The following is an 18,569-nucleotide window of genomic DNA, read 5'->3' as shown; positions in this document are numbered from 1 at the left end:
GCGAGAGGGCTGTGCATTCGTTTAAAACTCAACGGCGCAAAGAAGCTAAAAAAAACGACAGCAAGCAAGGTAGAGTCTTAGTGTCGATGGAAGAGGCCGGTCCGTGGAATGGAGGGGGGTTGGTGTGGGGGGAGAGGGGTGGCAAAGAATGGGGTGGAAGAGGGTGGGGGGGCGGAGGAAAATGCTTGCAGCGGATAGAACTCGTAGTATAAATAAGAACCCATTAGTGTTTGTGTCGGTTTCCAAAATCAGCCCCGTCCTTTCCCCGAGCGGGGGGGTGGGTGGGGGAAGGTTACAAAGTTGCACTTGTGTGTGTCCGAGTCTGTGCCAAGCAGGGAGGGGTCCTGGGGAGAAGCGTCATTCCATCACCGACCCCATGTGCCCCTCTTCGCAGTCCAGGCAGCCGTTCAACTTGGCCCCGTTGCCCGCCATCGTCTGCAGGTCGTATTCCTCGTCCAGAAAGTCCAGGGAGTTGTTGCTGGGGAGGCCCCGGATGGTGAACTTGTGCGAGACTTTGGTCCAGTGCTCCCGGTTGCTGGCCACCCGCTCGTACAGCTCGGACGACTTGGGGAAGAGGTCCTGGAGCAGCCTAGGAGGAAAAGACTGGAGACAGAAGGTGCTGTGGCTCAGTGGTAGAGGCTCTGCCTGGCATGCAGAAGGTCCCAGGTTCAATGCCCGGCTTCTCCAGTTAAAGGGACTGGGCAAGTAGGTGATGGGAAAGACCTCTGCCGGAGACGCTGGAGAGCTGCTGCCGGTCTGAGTAGACAACACTGACTTTGATGGGCCAAGGGTCTGATTGGGAAGGGGCTGTGGCTCAGTGGTAGAGCATCTGCTTGGTATGCAGAAGGTCGAAAGTTCAACCCCTGGCATCTCCGGTTAAAGGGACTAGGCAGGTAGGTTAAATTGTGGAACTCCCTGCCCCAGGATGTGGTGATGGCTGCCAGCTTGGAGGGCTTTAAGAGGGGAGTGGACATATTCATGGAGGAGAGGGGTATTCATGGCTGTTAGTTAGAATGGACCGCCCCTAAAATCGCCAAGTATTTCCCAAATCGGGGCTGGCAACCCTATTAACAGCCCTGGCCTACTTCTCAGGGTTGTTGTAACAGCCAAGGCAACACACAAGGTCCTCTGAACCCTTGAAACACTTGGAAACAAATCACAACATTAATGTTAAGGGTTACTATAACTATTATGGGGGGGACAACCCTCCTGTGTGCCTGGCCCCTCTCCACCACTCTTCACCCTCCCCACAAAGAGCTGGATCTGGCAAATGGTGGTGCCCTTACTTGTAGATAGGCATGGCGATGTGCTCCATGAAGCTGATCTGCAGCTCGGGGATGTAGGCTTTCTCCCGATCCATCATTTCCATCGGCCGGTTACCCATGGCTTTTTCCTGCAGAGACGGGGGCAATCAGGTCACCCAAGCCCACACCACGCAGTCCCCCCCCATTTCTGTGTGGTCAGAGTACCACATGCCTGGGAAGCACACCCTCCCCCAGCCAGGGAGACATTCCTGGCCAAAGATAGCGTTCCAAGGTTTCCTGGGGTTTTTAATAACAGAAAACAAGTCTCGTGAAGTTGTTGCTGAGGAGGAGGAGGAGGAGAAGAAGAAGAGCTTGCAATTGCCTTCCCTTTTCCTCCCCACAAGAGACACCCTGTGAGGGAGGTGGGGCTGAGAGAGCTCTCAGAGAGCTGTGACTAGCCCAAAGTCACCCAGCTGGCTTCCTGTGGTCAAGTGGGGAAACCAACCCGGTTCACCAGATTAGCATCCGCAACTCATGTGGAGTAGTGGGGAATCGAACCCGGATCTCCAGATCAGAGTCCACCGCTCCAAACTACCGCTCTTAACCACTGCACCATATTATCCTACCTAACACATTAGAAGGGGAACAAAAAAGACACACAGCAAGCCATGGCTGACCCAAGACAGACTGCCACCGAAATCTGCTGCGTGGCACAGTTATTTCTGATTAAGGGTGTGGAGGGAAGAATCATAGAATCATAGAGTTGGAAGGGACCACCAGGTTCATCTAGTCCAACCCCCTGCACAATGCAGGAAATTCACAACTACCTCCCCCCACACTCCTAGTGATCAGAAGATAGCCAAGATGCCGTCCCTCTCATCATCTGCCTAAGGTCATAGAATCAGCATTGCTGACAGGTGGCCATCCAGCCTCTGCTTAAAAACCTCTAGGGATGAGAAAGACTCTCCACTCCTTTTCAGCAACGGGCAATTGGCTCGTTGTATCCTTTCATCCTTGGCACAGGATCCTGGGGTTATCCCATTGGATTGCACGGGATTTCCACAGGCTATCGCTCTGCTCCGGACAACAGCTCGGTTTGCCAGTGCCCTGGGCAGGCCTGCCATCTCCCCACTATCGCCAGGACGTTTTGTTACATACCAGATCTCCTTGGGAGAAGAATTCCTTGTAGATCAGTTCCTAGAAAGCAAAGGCCATTGGTTAGACAAACTTCAGGAAGCCCTCTCTGCAGCAATCAGTGGGGCAACTAGCCACACTCTCGACTGCTCGGTCAAGCCTGTTTCCGTCCCACCATTTATGATGCTGAGTCAGACCGGCGGTACTTTTAAAAGGTAAAGGTGGTCCCCTCTTCAAGCACCAAGTCATTACTGGCCCATGGGGTGACATCACATCACAACGTTTACTAGGCAGAGTATGTTTATGGGATGGTTTGCCGTTGACTTCCCTGGTCGTCTAGACTTTACCCCCAGCAAGCTGGGCACTCATTTTACCGACCTCGGAAAGATGGAAGGCTGAGTCAACCTGGAGCCGGCTACCTGAAACCAACTTCCCTTGGGATTGAACTCAGGCTGTGAGCGGAGCTTGGACTGCAGCTTACCACTCTGTGCCATGGGGCTCTTAAGAACATTGAGGGGGGTGGATAAAATAAAAAGGTGTGTTTGTGTGGAGGCATGACTGGAAGAAAATCTTCTGTTAAGGCAATGGCAGGCACCTGGGATATATTGAGTATTTCCCAATACTTGGCAGGAGACAAATGTGATTGGCTAGAGTCCTGATTGGGCACGCACACTGATCTTTCTGCCCTCTGTTTCTGGTGAAGGGAGTTTTGACTCTCCAAAGCTTATACCCATAAGAACATAAGAAATGCCCTCCTGGATCAGACCAAGGCCCATCAAGTCCAGCAGTCTGTTCACACCGTGGCCAACCAGGTGCCTCTAGGAAGCCACAAACAAGATGACTGCAGCAACATTGTCCTGCCTGGGTTCCACAGCACCCAAAATAATAGGCATGCTCCTCTGATACTAGAGAGAATAGGTATGCAGCATGACTACTATCCATTCTAACTAACAGCCATGAATACCCCTCTCCTCCATGAATATGTCCACCCAGCTGGCTTCATGTGTAGGAGTGGGGAAACCAACCTGGTTCACCAGATTAGCCTCCACCACTCATGTGGAGGAGCGGGGAATCCAACCCGGTTCTCCAGAACAGAGTCCACCACTCCAAATCACCACTCTTAACCACTACACCACGCTGGCTCTTGGATGGGAGACTACTTGGATGAGAGACCACGAAGGAAGTCCAGAGTTGCTACGCAGAGGCAGGCTATGGCAAACCACCTCTGTATGATTTTTGCCTTGACCTGCATGGCCCAGATTAGCCGGATCTCGGCAGATCTCAGAGGCTAAGCAGAGTCAGCCCTGGTTAAGACTTGGATGGGAGACCACCAAGGAAGTCCGGGGTTGCTATGCAGAGGCAGGCAACGGCAAACCACCTCTGTTCCTCTCTTGCCTTGAAAACCCAATGAGGTCGCCCTGAGCCAGCTGAGACTTGATGGCACTTTTCACCACCTGCAATCAGGAGAAAATAAGGCCGCAACAGTGGGCAGGAAAAACAAGGTAGAGAGTCTATTAAGTAACTTAATAGTTCAAGGTGGGAGCTGAGAAATCTTTATAGAAGATCCCCTGACGAAGCCGTGGACGAAACGTGAAGGGATCTAGAAGGGCTTAATAAACTCTCTCCCTTGCACTTTTCACGGCCACCAGGGAAGGTGGGGCAGAGGGGGCTGGGATGGAGGGGGTAGCGGTGGATCGGGCCCACACTACTCACAGCTATCTTGCGGGTGGTTTTCCAGCCCTTCGTCTGGTCTGAGAGGTCACAGGAGGTCATCAGAAGGCACAGCAGGAGGCTGTGGTGGTTCTTGTTTTTGGGGTCGTAGCCGACTGCAGAGAAGAGAAAGTGACATTTCGGCATTCTGCAGGGTGGATTTTCTTGTTTGGTTTTCCAAAAACCAGGCAGAGTTCTGGATGGCTCACTGGAAATGCCATGAAGAAGTCCCACGAAAGGAGGCGGGGGCTTCATTCTGACAGGGGTGGGTCTTGCAGGCTCTGTCCCCCCCCCCCCCGATCATCTGGGAAAGCCATCTCTTTGTGCAACATGTACCGAGTCAGCTGCGGAGTCCACCTAGCTCAGCAACTGCCACCTCCGACTGGAGGAGGAGTGCTAGCTTCAAATCTAGTAGTACCTTGGAGACACGCAAGATTTCCAGTGTTTGAGCTTTTGCGAGTCGAAGCTCCCTTCGTCAGATACAAGTAGGAACAGAGATCCCTGAGCAATTATATCCCAGTCAGAAGGTGGCATATTCCCATCTCTGTATCTGATGAAGGGAGCTTTGACTCTAGAAAGCTCATACTCCAAAATTCTTGCCAGCCTAAGGCGCTACTGGATGCGACTCTTGCTCTTCTACTGCAGACCAACACGGCTACCCACCTGGCTGGAGAGTAGAACTCCGGGTCTCAGGCAGAGACCAGTCTTTCCTGACACCTGTTCTCTGAGATCCATTTCACTGGATCTCCTGGCCAGGATTCAACCGTTGAGCCTCCCCTTCATAACTAACAGGGGTGTCCAAAATGGCAAGGAATGAAAGTTTGCCAGGCCAAAAACATTATTATTTGCTCCATTTTCTGAGTTGGGAGTTCTGTTATACCTGGAATCTGAGTTCATTGCAAAATACATGCACCCACACGCACATGTACAGAGAGATGCACACATTTCCAGCTCTCACGATGGCAGGAATGTATCTGAAAACATGCAGGCCAGAGGGAATAAAGGGGACATCTGTGTGTGCGTTTAGTGGAGCAAAGGAATCTTGCGCAAGTTCCCCCCCTTTTTCATATTCCTTAGCGCATCTTTTTTTTTTAATTAAAGGAAATTATTTGACCAAGCTGCAAGCTGCTAGACCACATGGACTTCTCCCTCCTCCTGGTAGCATCTGGAGGAGGGTATTTTATTTTAAGTGGCCTGTTCTTGCATACAAAGACTTCCACCTTTAGCTTTAAGAATTCTGCCATTCCCCAAGCGTTGTACACCCACAAGGTGGGCAAAGAGAGGCGATTTTTACCTTCTGCCATTTTCTGGAGGTCTTTGAAGATTCTCAAGTGGTGCGCAAGATCAGTAGCCAGAATAATGTCTCGCATCAAATCCAGCATCCTTTGGTAGTCCTACGGTGCCAAAGAGACCTCGCTTTACTATTATTCATCAAGGAAACAGCCCAGTGGGGAAGAGAGGCTGGTACGGATTGGTCACCCAGTCCCTTCCAGTCATGTGCCTCATCTCTAATGTGCATGTGTATCAATGCTTGTGCATGAACGCTAAGGCCCAGGCGGCATGGGGCCTGCTGTATCAAATCCTGCAGTTACTGAACTAACAATCACATATTGGGAGACAGTTATTCCGTTCTAGTATGAGCAGTGGCTCAGTGGTAGAGCATCTGCTTGGCAGGCAGAAGGTCCCAGGTTCAATCCCCGGCATCTCCAGTTAGAGGGACCAGGCAAGTAGGTGATGCGAAAGACCTCTCTGCCTGAGACCCTGGAGAGCCGTTGCCAGTCTGAGTAGACAAGACTGACTTTGATGGACAGAGGGTCTGATTCAGTATAAGGCAGCTTCATGTGTTCATGTGTGTTCAGCCACCGCTCTCATGGCTTTTAAATCAGGGGAGGAAAGGCAGAATGAACAAATGCGGCATACAGCCAGGGGCATAGGGACCTCAACAATCTGGAGGGTGGGGAATATCAGGCATGCATGAACACACATGACGCTGCTTTATGCTGAATCAGACCCTTGGTCCATCAAGGTCCGTCTTGCCTACTCTGACTGGCAGCTGCTCTCCAGGGTCACCTACCACCTAGTCCTTTTAATTGGAGGTGCCAGGGATTGAACTTGAGACCTTCTGCATGCCAAGCAGATGCTCTGCTACTGAGCCACGCCCCCCCCCCTTCAAGGATCCTTGCTGTAGCATACTTGGTGCTCTGGGGGATCCTTGGTGCAACAGCTGGCGCTTCTTACGAACGCACCTGCATTTTTCCACCTCGGCAATGTGGCCAGTGGGCTGGGCAGCTCCACGCCTGACTCACCTTTCGGGAGAACTGATCAAAGATGTTGCAGCCGTGGGTGTTTATGATGGCAATGGCCTGAGCAAAGTGATGTCTCTGTACAAGGAAAACAAAGAGAGGGAGCTGAGCACATGAGCAGCGGGGGTCCTGAAAAGAGGGAAATCGGGTCCGCTCCTGGGAGACTGCATCTTATCTTATCTTATCTTATCTTATCTTATCTTATCTGCAACTGTAGTTCTTTAAAAGTTGCTGCAAGGCCTCGATCTGGATCAGGCGTACGATGCGGCAACCCCAGGATTCTCGTTCCCCTCCCATGCTTCTTCAAGTGCCAAAACAGGGGTGTTTCTGCACCTGAAGTGGTGTGTGTGCGTGTGTGTGAAATAAAATCTCTGGGGGCTACACTCAGCCAGCCGAAACTGCTTCTAAGGATTCTTGTTGTTCTACTAACTCCGAGGGTACAAAAGTTCACTGCTGTTAGAGAAGGAAGCTAAAAAAGGCGTCTGTCGCGCTAACAGGAAAATCATTCCTTGAAACCCGATCTGGATCGGGGCCTTGCAGCAATTTTTAAAGAACTACAAGTGCTTTTTAAAATGGCACCGGCAGCCACCTGTGGCCGCCGTCACTTGTAAATGTGGCTCGAGGGAACGTTTGCAGTGTTTCCCATGCCCTGTCCTTTCTAACCCCTGGCGTCTTTCCTCCTTCACTCTACAAAACAGGCCTTGGAAACTGCCGGGCTTTCTTTCCCCTGTTTCTTCTCCACTATATTCTGCCCCGCTGGCTCTAGGGTTGCCAGCTCCGGGTTGGGAAATACCTGGAGATTTTGGGGGTGGAGCCTGAGGAGGGCGGGGTCCAGGGAGGGGAGGGACTTCAATGGGGCGTAATGCCTTAGAGTCCAGCCTCCAAAGCAGCTATTTTCTCCAGGGGAACTGATCTCTGTCGCCCTGAGACGAATTGTAATACTAGGAGATCTCCAGGAGCCCCCTGGAGGGTGGCAACCCTAGCTGGCTCCCTTTTTTTGCCCACCAGGTGATAAACTTGCAAAGGACAAAGAGACCCCCCCCCTCCTTTTTTTCTTACCTCCATCACAGACCCTTCAGAGCTGTATAAGGCAGCCAGGACCGATTTCTGAAAGAGAAGGAAGAGATGTCGGGCTGGCAGGGCCAAAAAGACACAGGATGGAGACTGGACTTCATGTCAGGCTGAATAAGGAGAGGTCCTGGGGGCTGAAGGGAAGCATTTTGGGGCAGGAAACTCCTTAGAAAACTCACTGACCGATTATTTGTTTTAAATGTTTCTATGCCCCCTTTCCACCAAAATAAGGTCCCTGAGGCCACAAACTTAAAAAAACTTTTAAAACCCTTAAAACAGCATTTAAACAATTTAAACAAAACATAAGACGATACAAGCGCAGCACAGTGTTGTGAGCTGACTCGACGCAAGACCTACTTCCTCCAGATACTCGCAGTGGCCTTTCTGGGCCTTTGAAAAGCCCTCAAAAGCATTTTCTAAAACTGTTTTTAGGTGAACCACGGCTGCGATGTCCTTTCACATACCTTCCCCCTCCCTATATAGTTTTACGGTGGTCTGCAGAGCCCCAGCTGACAAACCAGGGCTGGCTCCAGGTTTTGAGAGGCCCTGGGAAGACAGTTCCCTGGGGGGCCTCTGTTTGCCCACCCACTGGCCTCACTGAGGCCTCCCTCCCCCCTCACCTGCATACCCCCCATGCACCTGTGCATCCTTTTCCTTCTTGCAACCCCCCCCCCATCAGCCATACTCAGTTGCCTGCACTACTGGCACACCATTTACCAACAGCATTGGCTGTCGCATGCAGCAGGGAAGGCAGCCGCTACAGCCACAAACAGCATCGCCTCTGGGCCCTCCACGCACGGAGACCCAGCCCTGTGAGCAAAGGTTGGGGGTCCTGGGAATGTTCAGTCTGGAGAGGAGGAGGTGGAGGGGGGACAGGATGGCTCTCTTGAAGGATTTGAAGGACACTTAGAGGAGGGAAGGGAGTTGTTCCTGTTGGCAGCAGAGGGCAGGACCCGCAATAATGGGTTGAATGACTTTATTTTATATCATTAGCCAGAATACCTCAGCAATAATGGGTTTAAATTGTGGGAGGAAAGGTTCCGGCTGGACATTAGGATTTTTTTTTTAAACATCAGGAGTTGTCGGACCGTGGAATCGGCCACCTAGGGAGGTGGTGAGCTTCCCCTCATTGGCAGCCTTCAAGCAGTGGCTGGACGGACACTTGTCAGGGATGCTCTAGGCCAGGGGTGTCAAACTCAATTGTTATGAGGATACAACATAATATGTTACTAGGGCTGGATACGACAGCCTAGAAGATTGAGAATGGAGGGATGGGTGCCTCGGCTGGTTCGTGGGCTGGATAAGAGCTCTCAAGGGGCTGGATCCTGCCCTCTGGCCTTATATTTGACACCCTGGCTCTAGGCTGACCCTGCATGGACTAGATGGCCTGTATGGCCCCTTCCAATTCTATGATTCTAGGCTTCTAGGCTTGGGGAAGGGCCGTAGCTCAGTGGTCCCAAGTTCAATCCCCGGCATCTCCCTGTTAAAAGGGACCAGGCAAGAAGATGATGTGGAAGACTCTCTGCCTGAGACCCTGGAAAGCCGCTGCTGGTCTGAGTAGACAATACTGTCTTTGATGAACCAAGGGTTCAGTATAAGGCAGCTTCATGTGTTCGTGTGTTCGATGTCTTCCTTCTGTGATATTGGGCAGCTGGAAGGGTGGGTGGCAGAACTCTTTGAGCAACCGGGTGGGGAAGGGAGTGCAGACAGGTGGAAGGGTAGGTGTGTGGGTGGGGGGTTAGTAGCAGTGGGCCACCCCAGGTACCCTGGGCCCTGGCAGCTGCCCCACCTCAGGGTATGCTGACACCAGCCCTGGACCAAAGGATGCCATCAGAATTTATCCCTCCCATTTTCACCCAGGACCCTTCCTTGCCGACGCCCAGACCCCCCCTCCTTCCCTGGCTTTGTGGGGGAAGGGGTCCCTTCGAGCCGTACCGAAGCCACCTGAAAGGAGTTATTTGTGCCCCGATGGTCCAGGTCGTGACACATGCAGGAGATGAACAAGGCAAAGATTTCGATGTCTCTGTTGGAAGAAAAACAACACATGCTGGCGTGAGCGGGCTTCGGAAGGACGGCAGGTGCCCGGAGATGTCAAGAAATGGGCAACGCAGTGTGTGTGTGTGTGTGGCGGGAGACCTTATCAGATCTTGGAAGCTAAGCAGGGTCTGCCCTGGTTAGAACTTGGATGGGAGACCTCCAGGGAATACCAGGGTTGTGATGTGGGAGGCAGGCAATGGCAAACCACCTCTGAACGTCTCTTGCCTTGAAAACCCTACGGGGTCGCCATGATTCGTCTGTGACTTGATGGCACTTTGCACCATCATATCTTATAAGAATTGATGTACAGCGCAGTTTTATATAGTTAGTTAATTTTATATTAGTGTTTCTATCTATTTTATTCCCCTTCTGAACGGCCTGTGGGGAACAATAAAGACTTAACTAAACTGAACCTTAGAGACTAACAAGATTTTTGGAGTGCAAACTTGAGAATCAAAGCCCCCTTCGTCAGCTAGGGACCTCCGCTCCTACTTGCATCTGACAAAGAAAGCTTAGACTCTTGAAAGCTTACACTCTGAAAATCCTGTCGTTCTCTAAGGTGCTACTGAGTTCGAATCTAGCTGTTCTACTGCAGGCCAACATGGCTACCCATCTGAAGCTGTCCTTACTCTTTGTTTTTAAAAGGCAATGGATTGGGAAGCAAAGTGGAAATCAGCATTGGATCCAGAGGGGGGAAAAGTATAGGCATCATCTCCAGATCACAGAAAAATGTTTGTGCATCATTTCAGGTGGGTAAAAATCATACCGAGTCCTGTCTGCAGGGGTACCTGTATGCACTTAGATTCTTTTTGTTCTGAAACATGCCCCTGCAGAACAGGAGAGGTGGTGGGGCTCTCCTTCCCTGGAGGTTTTTAAGCAGAGGCTAGATGGCCACCTGTCAGCAATGCTGATTCTATGACCTTAGGCAGATCATGAGAGGGAGGGCACCTTGGCCATCTTCTGGGCATGGAGTAGGGGTCACTGGGGGTGTGGGGGGAGGTAGTTGTGAATTTCCTGAATTGTGCAAGGGGTTGGACTAGATGACCCTGGTGGTCCCTGCCAACTCTATGATTCTATGATTCTGTTTTTACCAAAGCTTCTATCAAAACCAGAGAGAATACATTTGAATGCATTTCTATGACTTTAGGCAGATCATGGGAGGGAGGGCATCTTGGCCATCTTCTGGGCATGGAGTGGGGGGGTCACTGGGGGTATTGGTGGGGGGAGATAGTTGTGAATTTCCTGCATTGTGCAGGGGGTTGGACTAGATGACCCTGGTGATCCCTTCCAACTCTATGATTCTATGAAAGCCTGACGTCCCAGACAAGCTCCCCAATGCCCCCCTTCCCTGGTCCCAGGGCCGAGCCCTGCAGAAGATGAAAGCCCTGACCACCTACTCCAGGTAATTGATCAGCTCCAGGTTTTTGTACAGCAGGTAACAGAAGTGAGAGACGGAGAAGGCGTGCATCCAGTTGTGGTACGGAGGGTCTCTGTAGCCCTTTTTCACCATCAGGCAGAACCTGCCAGGGGGACGGAGAGGAGAAGAGAGGTCCCTCAGTGAGAACAGCACAGGTGAGGGCATTGCCCAAATTAAACCTGTTCAAACCAATCCTGCAATGTTGGATTAAGGGAGGAAGGGAGGGAAAGCAAGCGTGGGAACAGCCCGCTGTCTCACCTGACGAGCGTATGGTGGTCGATTTTGTAGCTGTTGATGAAGTTCATGTCCTGCAGCATGCTCAAGATGGCCTGAGGGGAAGAAAGGGAGAGGCTTAGAGATGTTCCAGGTGGGATTTAAACATGTCACCTGTCCCATCCCAAAGGTTAAGGTCTGGTAACTAGGGAATGCTGCTAAAATCTCATCAGATGACCCAAAGATAACTGCCGTACACAGGAGCCGGGGTAGTCTAAGTGGCCGAGGCAGTAAGTCAACAGTCAGGAGGGCTGAGGTTCAAATCTTGCCTCTGTCACAAGCTCCGTAAGCAAGCCACACTCCTTCCCTCATCCGCACCTGTGATAAGTAGGTCACAGTACTAGCCTACCTTACAGGGCTGTTGTGAGCATCACGGCAAGACAAGACAAATGAAATGGTTTGGACACTCGGAAGTGTCAGCCCCCCTGTGAAGTGTTAAACTGTGGAACTTGCTGCCCCAGGGTGTGGTGACGGCTGCCAACTTGGAAGGCTTTGAAAGGGGAGTGGACAAATTCATGGAGGGCAGGGCTGTTGATGGCTATTGATGTCTATTGATGGCTTCCTAGAGGCACCTGTTTGGCCACTGTGTGAACAGACTGCTGGACTTGATGGGCCTGGGTCTGATCCAGCAGGGCCTTTCTTATGTTCTTATTTCTGCTAGTCATGACAGTCTGCATGGTGTAGTGGTTAGAGAGTCTGAATAGGAACTGGGAGATCCAGGTTCGAATCTCCACTCTGCCATGGAAGCCATCTGGGTGACATCAGGCCAGTCACGAGCTCTCAGCCTAACCTACCTCGCAGGGTTTTTGGGAAGATAAAATAGAGGGGAGGAGAACGATATACACCACTTGGAGTCCCCATGGGGGAGAATGGTGGGGTATAAATGAAGTAAATAAAATTAAAATGATGGATATCTACTCTCTACTGTTCCAGAGGCAGTATGCCTCTTGAAATTAGTTGCTAGGGAACATGGGCAGGAGGATGCTGTTGCCGTCTTCCTGCTTGTGGGCTCCTTAGAGGCAGCTGGTTGGCTACTGTGTGAGGCAGGATGCTGGACTAGATGGACCCTGGCTGGTCTGATCCAGCAGGGCTCTTTTGATGTTCTTACATTCTTAGTGGCTCAGGGTAATGGCCAAAGCAGATGCCAGGTGTGGATCTTCCTAGCCATGATGCAGACCTATTCTCTCCAGGATCAGAGGAGCATGCCTATTCTATGAGGTGCTGTGGAGCACAGGCAGGACAATGCTGCTGCAGTCACCTTGTTTGTGTGCTTCCTAGAGGCCCCTGGTTGGCCACGATGTGAACAGACCGCTGGACTTGATGGGCCTGGGTCTGATCCAGAAGTCTGCTTATGTTCTTGCATTTATTACAACCCCAACACCACTCTGAAGTTCTTCCCAATTTTCACCAGATTTCAAACGCCCTTCCTTCCTTCTTAACGTTAAGGATCTCTCCATCTGAGCCCACTGCCCGATAGAGAGCTTGCCGTCACCATGTTCTACGTCTGTGATGGGATTTCAGCCGGGATCCTTCCCAGCCTTACATGCTGGGCATCAATTATAGGAGGGAGAAGGGGAATCAGTCCCTTGGTCTGGGGGGCTTCAAGGGAAGCGCCAACACACGGGTCGGTTCTCTCACCATGCACGTGTCGTCATCGGGAAGGGAACGGGGCGTGTAGGTGAATTTGTCGAAGTGGGCATCGAACTCGGGGACCTTCTTGATACTCTCATTGAGAAGCATGGTGTATTCGTCTTCAGACACCTGGAAGAGAAGCTGTGCTCAGTCTAGGGTTGCCAACCTCCAGGTGGTGGCTGGAGAACTCCCACTATTACAACTGATCTCCAGCCGACAGAGATCAGATCCCCTGGAGAAAATGGCTGCTTTGGCAGTTGGACTCTATGGCATCGAAGTCCCCTCCCCAAACTCCTCCCTCCTCAGGCTCTGCCCCCAAAATCTCCAGGTATTTCCCAACCCGGAGCTGGCAACCATAGCTCAGTCCCCAAAAGGAGAACTGCTAAGGGGGAAAACAGCCAGGGCGAGTTTGTGATTCATTGGATAAGTTACTTATGTGTATGTGTGTAATCATAGCTCAACATCTCCCTGCAAGTGGGTGTTTTCCCAGCATTAAACTGAGTGGTCAGCAATATGTCTGCAATCCAGTCTGCTGACATTTGCACCCACTGCATAAACTGGGATTTCCTTATAGCTCCACAGAAGATGGTTTGTAACCCTAGTGGGGGAAGGGGCCGTGGCTTCTAGTGGCAGAGCATCTGCTTGGCATGCAGAAGGTCCCAGGTTCAATCCTCCGCATTTCCAGTTAGAAAGGACTTGACAGTGAAAGACCCCTGCCTGAGACCCTGGAGAGCCACTGCCAGTCTGAGTAGACAAGACTGACCCTGATGGACCAAGGGGGGTCTGATTCAGTAGAAGGCAGGTTCACGTGTTGGAGAGGGGCCATGGCTCAGTGGTAGAGCATCTGCTTGGCCACTACCAATCAGAGAACACAATATTGGCCAGGAATAAACCATGGCCAGTAAAAGGCAGATTCCTGTGTTCACGTGAGGTAGTCTCTACGCATGCACAAAGGGTGGATCTTTAGACAACTGGGCTTGAAGAACCACAGGTAGCACAGCTGGACCCATTTTTCGGGAATCCCCCCCTCCCCCGCTTCTCACCTTCATATGGTACATCATCATCTCATTGGCCAGGTGGCTCCGGTACTGGGCTTCATGGACTTTCTTATACAGCAGAGACTGGAGGAAAGAAAATCAAGAGTCAAGACAAGTTTTTATTGCGGCATTGCCATTCTAAAAAAACTTAGTAAAACGATTTACATTTCACAATTATAAATTAATTTAAAAAACAAGTGCAAAATACAAAATACAGTACAAATCCATCAATTTGAGTTTTACTTTTCTCCCTAATTTAAAATTGAACTCATCTTTGTGGAAACCTTTGAAGGGCGGACTTTAAGAGCTATTGCACAAAACCCAGCTGTGGCTAATGTAAGCTGTTCTTCCCGCCCCCCCTCCAAAAGTGTCTGCAATATTGCTGATTCTGTGAGCTCCCTGGGGCCCTTTAACGAGGGGAGGATGTACCAAAGACATCTTAATAACACATGAGCCACTGTTTCCATTTCTCCAGTTTCACACGGGGAAAGTCTTTCACTAGTCGGAATCCTTTTAAAGCGCCCCTCTACCATTGCTGAGGGGAGAGCGTGAAAGAGGGTCACTGTCAAAGCTCAAATCAAGAGTCAGACCAACCCAGCACAGAGGTTGTCAAATGTTATCCAGGGTCAACTAGTCCAACCCCCTGCACAATGCAGGAAATTTACAACTACCTCCTCCCCACCCCCAGTGACCCCTACTCCATGCCCAGAAGTTGGCAAAAAACCCTCCAAGATCCCTGGCCAATCAGGCCTGGAGGAAAACTGCTTCCTGCCCCCAAAGTGGCAATTGGCATTACCCTGGGCATGCAAGTAAGGGCCATGAGAGCCAAACACTGATGCAAATCTTCCTCCCCTCCCTCTCATGATCTGCCTGAGTTCAAAAATCATTCAGGCAATGGCAAACCACTTCTGAACATCTCTTTCCTTGAAAACCCCACAAGGGGTCGCCCATAAGCTTGCTGGCCTTGATGATACTTTCCACCACTCAACCAACCAACCAACCAACCAACCAACCAACCAACCAACCAACCAACCAACCAATCTATCAATCAGAGAAAACGGCTGGAAATGAAGGACTGGCATACATGGGCAATGCTGATGCCGCAGTAGATGGAGAATGCGATGGCCAGGTCCTCGTCAAACTTGCTGAACCAAGGCCCGTTGATCTTGTTAACCAGCTCAGCCACCCCGATGACCTCTGGAAGAAACAGAGAGAAAGAAACATAGGAAGATAAGGCTGGAAGGGACCTCAAGGGTCATCTACTCCAACCCCCTGCGCAACGCGGGAAACTCACAATTACCTTCCTCCTCACTTTCCCTGTGACCCCCTGCCCCATGCCCAGAGGAAGGCAAAAAGCCTCCAGGATCCCTGGCCAATCTGGCCTGGAGGAAAATTCCTTCCTGGCCCCAAAGTAGCAATGGGCATTACCTTGAGAATATAAGAAAGGGCCACCAGAGCCAAGCACTGGCTCATAATTTCCTGCCCTCCCTCTCACAATCTGCCTAAAGAGTGGGGTGCCATCTTGCTTTCCATCTTGCTTTCCAACAGAGGTGAGCATCGGCAAGCAGGGCTGCAGTAGTGGACAGATATTCCCGAAAAATTGTTACAAGGCTCCTAGTGCCATGAAGAACAACAGAGTCATAGGGAATGTCATATCCAGTTGGGGTTGCACGCCCCTTGAAGGAACCGGTCTGTAGTCTGGGGGGTGATCTTGGACCAGGGCCTACTGATGGATAAGCAGGGGGCAGCTGTAACCAGGAATGCCTTTACTCAGCTTCAACTGGTTAGCCGGCTGCGGACTTTCCTAAGCAGAAAAGCTCTGGCCGCTGCGGTGCATGCCCTGGTTACATGTAGACTAGATTATCGCAGTGTGCTGTATGTGGGGCTGCCCTTGAAGAGTGTTTGTAAACTTCAATTGGTACAGAATGCTACAGCCAGGGTGTTGTCCAGAGTGGGTCGTAGAGACCGCATCACTCCAGTCTTCGCCCACTTACGCTGTTTTGTTTCCAGGCACAATTCACAATGCCAGTCTTGACCTTCAAAGAGCCCCTACATCTGGCTCCTACTTACTGTAACATAAGTTAGATCAAGATATGCAAAGTCTCAGAATGGAATAAGGAGCTTGATCTATTTTGCCAAAGCAATGGGATATGGCCTTAAAGTTTATACCTGTTATCTTCATGGATCTTAAGCTGAGACTTAGGTTGTTTATGCCTGGGAGTTTTACCTGAGGTTCATTGCTTGCTGGAACCACACTTTCCTGTCGGGAATCTCTGCACCAGCAGTCTCTGAGCTCAAATCAAGTCCCCGCCCCTTGAAATGCTGCTTTGTAATTGGCTTGCTTTGTAGGGCTTACTGTGAGAGAAAACCCACCCCCCCAAAACCCAATGGCCACATAAAAAAGCATTTTAAGAACAAAAATCAAAAACGGGGCAATCTGAAAGGCAAGGGGGGGGGGAGAAATCCAAGCCTTAATTTTAAAAAACCTTTTTTTCTGCTCAGAAAGAGCTCTGAGGAAGCAGGAAGCATTTGAATCCCCACCCCTTGACACGCTGCTTTGTAACTGGCTGTGAGAGAAAGCAAGCTTGTGTGTCCCATGCTTTGCCTTATACACGGGGTTTTCACCTGGGCTGATCTTAGGGGAAAGGGAAGATTCGGGTTAAGAGAGAGAGCAGGAAGTCCCAAGATTTGTAAGGGCTGGCAGTGAGGTCATCTCTAATGGAGGGAAAACTCATGTATAACTCCAAAGTACAATTGAGACAGACCAGGGATGAACGTGACTGAAAGTACCATAATACCATATTCAGCAAAAAATTATGTTCAAGATATACCAGACACCGCAGTGACTCTTTAGCAAAGGGATGAGTAAAGTCTCTAATTGTTGGCGTTGTAACTCACCAGACATGTCCCTTAAAATATGTTTTGGGCGTGTACAATCATTCAGTGTTTCTGGGAAGACATTATTACTCATATCAATTTTTTATTAGACTGTTCATTGATTTTTGAGTATGTCTATGTATCTTTAAACTATTTGCCTGTCTCATGGAGGCTACCCGATGGTCAATGAAAATGGGTAGCCCTTAGTGCCCTTAGTGCAGCTGAAAGACTCATTTTACAACACTGGAAAGATAAAAGCCTACCTCTAATAAATCAATGGACTGAGGACCTTAGAACTATCAATATTTTAACGTACAGCATATAGATGGTAATTGTGCATGGGCTTGTTTTTCAATATTTGGAAACCATTTCAGGAAACTTACATCTAGATCTGCCGCCACTGTTGTGATATTTTTATCTTTATGTATATTTTTCTCAAGTTTTTTCCTTCTTTTTTTTAAGGAACTAAAAAGAGGAAAAAATTATATATGTAAAGAAGTTAGATCCTGGCTTCATGTGGAGGAGTGGGGAATCGAACCCGGTTGTCCAGATCAGAGTCTACTACTCTTCACCACTGCAACACGCTGCCTCTTTGCATGCCTCTCTCTCTCTCCATCACTTGGTCCATCAGGCCTCCATGCCCACCCTCCATCCACCCCTGACCGGCAGACTTTCCTCACCCTGGTTCTCGTCCTTGATGGGGAAGCAGAGGATGTTCCTGGTGCGGAATCCGGTGCTGTCGTCCACGCCACGGTAGAAGAGGGGGTGGGAATAGGCATCTTTGATGTTGAGGATCTTCCCGGTCGTAGCCACATGACCTGCAATGCCCTGGTCTGCTGGAATCCGGATTTCGTAGCTCTGCACGAGAGGAGGGGGCCACACAGAATGCCAGTGACACATGTGTGCATGTGTGTGTCATTCTCACAAAGGGATAGGTCTTTGCGAGATGCAACGTGGAGGTTGAAAGCAGAAAGTTGGGCAAAGCGCTTGACAACAACTGGCTTCTGGATGGAAGCTGACAGATGACCCCATCAATGTTTCAGTACAAGCAAAAAGGGGATGACAACAGAGATTAAATGGTTTGCAGGGAAGTAGGGGAAACAGGTCCAGACCTGGATGGCCCAGGCTAGCCCGATCTTGTCAGATCTCTGAAACTAAGCAGGGTCGACCCTGGTTAGTGCTTGGATGGGAGATCCCCAAGGAAGTCCAGGGTCGCTATGCAGAGGCAGGCAATGGCAAACCACCTCTAGATGTCTTTTGCCCTGACCTGGATGGCCCAGTCTAGCCCAATCTCATCTGATCTTGGAAGCTAAGCAGGGTCAGCCCTGGTTAGTACTTGTACTTGGATGGGAGACCACTGAGGAAGTCTAGGGTTGCTACACAGAGGCAGGCAATGGCAAACCGCCTCTGCTCATCTCTAGCCTTGAAAACCCTACGGGATCACTGTAAGTTGGCTGTGACTTGACAGCATTTTTCACCACCACAGGGAACAATCTAATCTCCTGCACTGAAACGGGATGGAAAATATGAACATATATTCCCCTGTTGTTTTTAAATATAAGATTCTCAGTTGTTTACAAAGTTTAGAAAACTAGAGGTGGTGGCAAGTCCCGTCAAGTTGCAGCTGGCTTAGGCCGACTCTGTGGGGTTTTCAAGGCAAGAGGCTAACAGAGGTGGGATGCCATTGCCTGCCTCTGCATAGAAACCCTGGGCCCTGGACATGAAGCCAGAGACACAGAGTCGTTCCACCGTTCACTGAGTCAGCGGATTCTGTCCTGGGGCCATGGGGGGAAGGGGGATACCAGAACTATTCTCTCCAGGATCAGAGGAGCAG

General features: G+C 50.4%; 1 protein-coding gene across 1 annotated transcript in view; it reads right to left on the bottom strand.

Annotated features, from left to right (window-relative positions):
* Window positions 1-357: 357 nt before the first annotated feature.
* Window positions 358-18,569, bottom strand: part of PDE2A (phosphodiesterase 2A) — a 313,135-nt gene continuing 294,923 nt past the window's right edge. Inside the window, exons 18-31 of the mRNA XM_056858812.1 lie at window positions 17,416-17,593; window positions 14,943-15,055; window positions 13,865-13,942; window positions 12,828-12,950; window positions 11,175-11,245; window positions 10,897-11,019; window positions 9,398-9,485; window positions 7,451-7,498; window positions 6,395-6,469; window positions 5,383-5,482; window positions 4,092-4,204; window positions 2,403-2,441; window positions 1,287-1,393; window positions 358-589 (exon numbers count right to left, since the gene is read on the bottom strand). Of these exons, the coding sequence (XP_056714790.1) occupies window positions 358-589; window positions 1,287-1,393; window positions 2,403-2,441; window positions 4,092-4,204; window positions 5,383-5,482; window positions 6,395-6,469; window positions 7,451-7,498; window positions 9,398-9,485; window positions 10,897-11,019; window positions 11,175-11,245; window positions 12,828-12,950; window positions 13,865-13,942; window positions 14,943-15,055; window positions 17,416-17,593 (1,488 nt within the window). The remainder of the gene's footprint in view (window positions 590-1,286; window positions 1,394-2,402; window positions 2,442-4,091; window positions 4,205-5,382; window positions 5,483-6,394; window positions 6,470-7,450; window positions 7,499-9,397; window positions 9,486-10,896; window positions 11,020-11,174; window positions 11,246-12,827; window positions 12,951-13,864; window positions 13,943-14,942; window positions 15,056-17,415; window positions 17,594-18,569) is intronic.

The sequence above is a fragment of the Euleptes europaea genome, chromosome 12 (assembly GCF_029931775.1).
Source record: "Euleptes europaea isolate rEulEur1 chromosome 12, rEulEur1.hap1, whole genome shotgun sequence".
In the NCBI taxonomy this organism is placed as follows: Eukaryota; Metazoa; Chordata; class Lepidosauria; order Squamata; family Sphaerodactylidae; genus Euleptes; species Euleptes europaea.
Note: the sequence above shows the minus strand (reverse complement) of the source record. Positions and strands in the feature narration are given on the sequence as shown.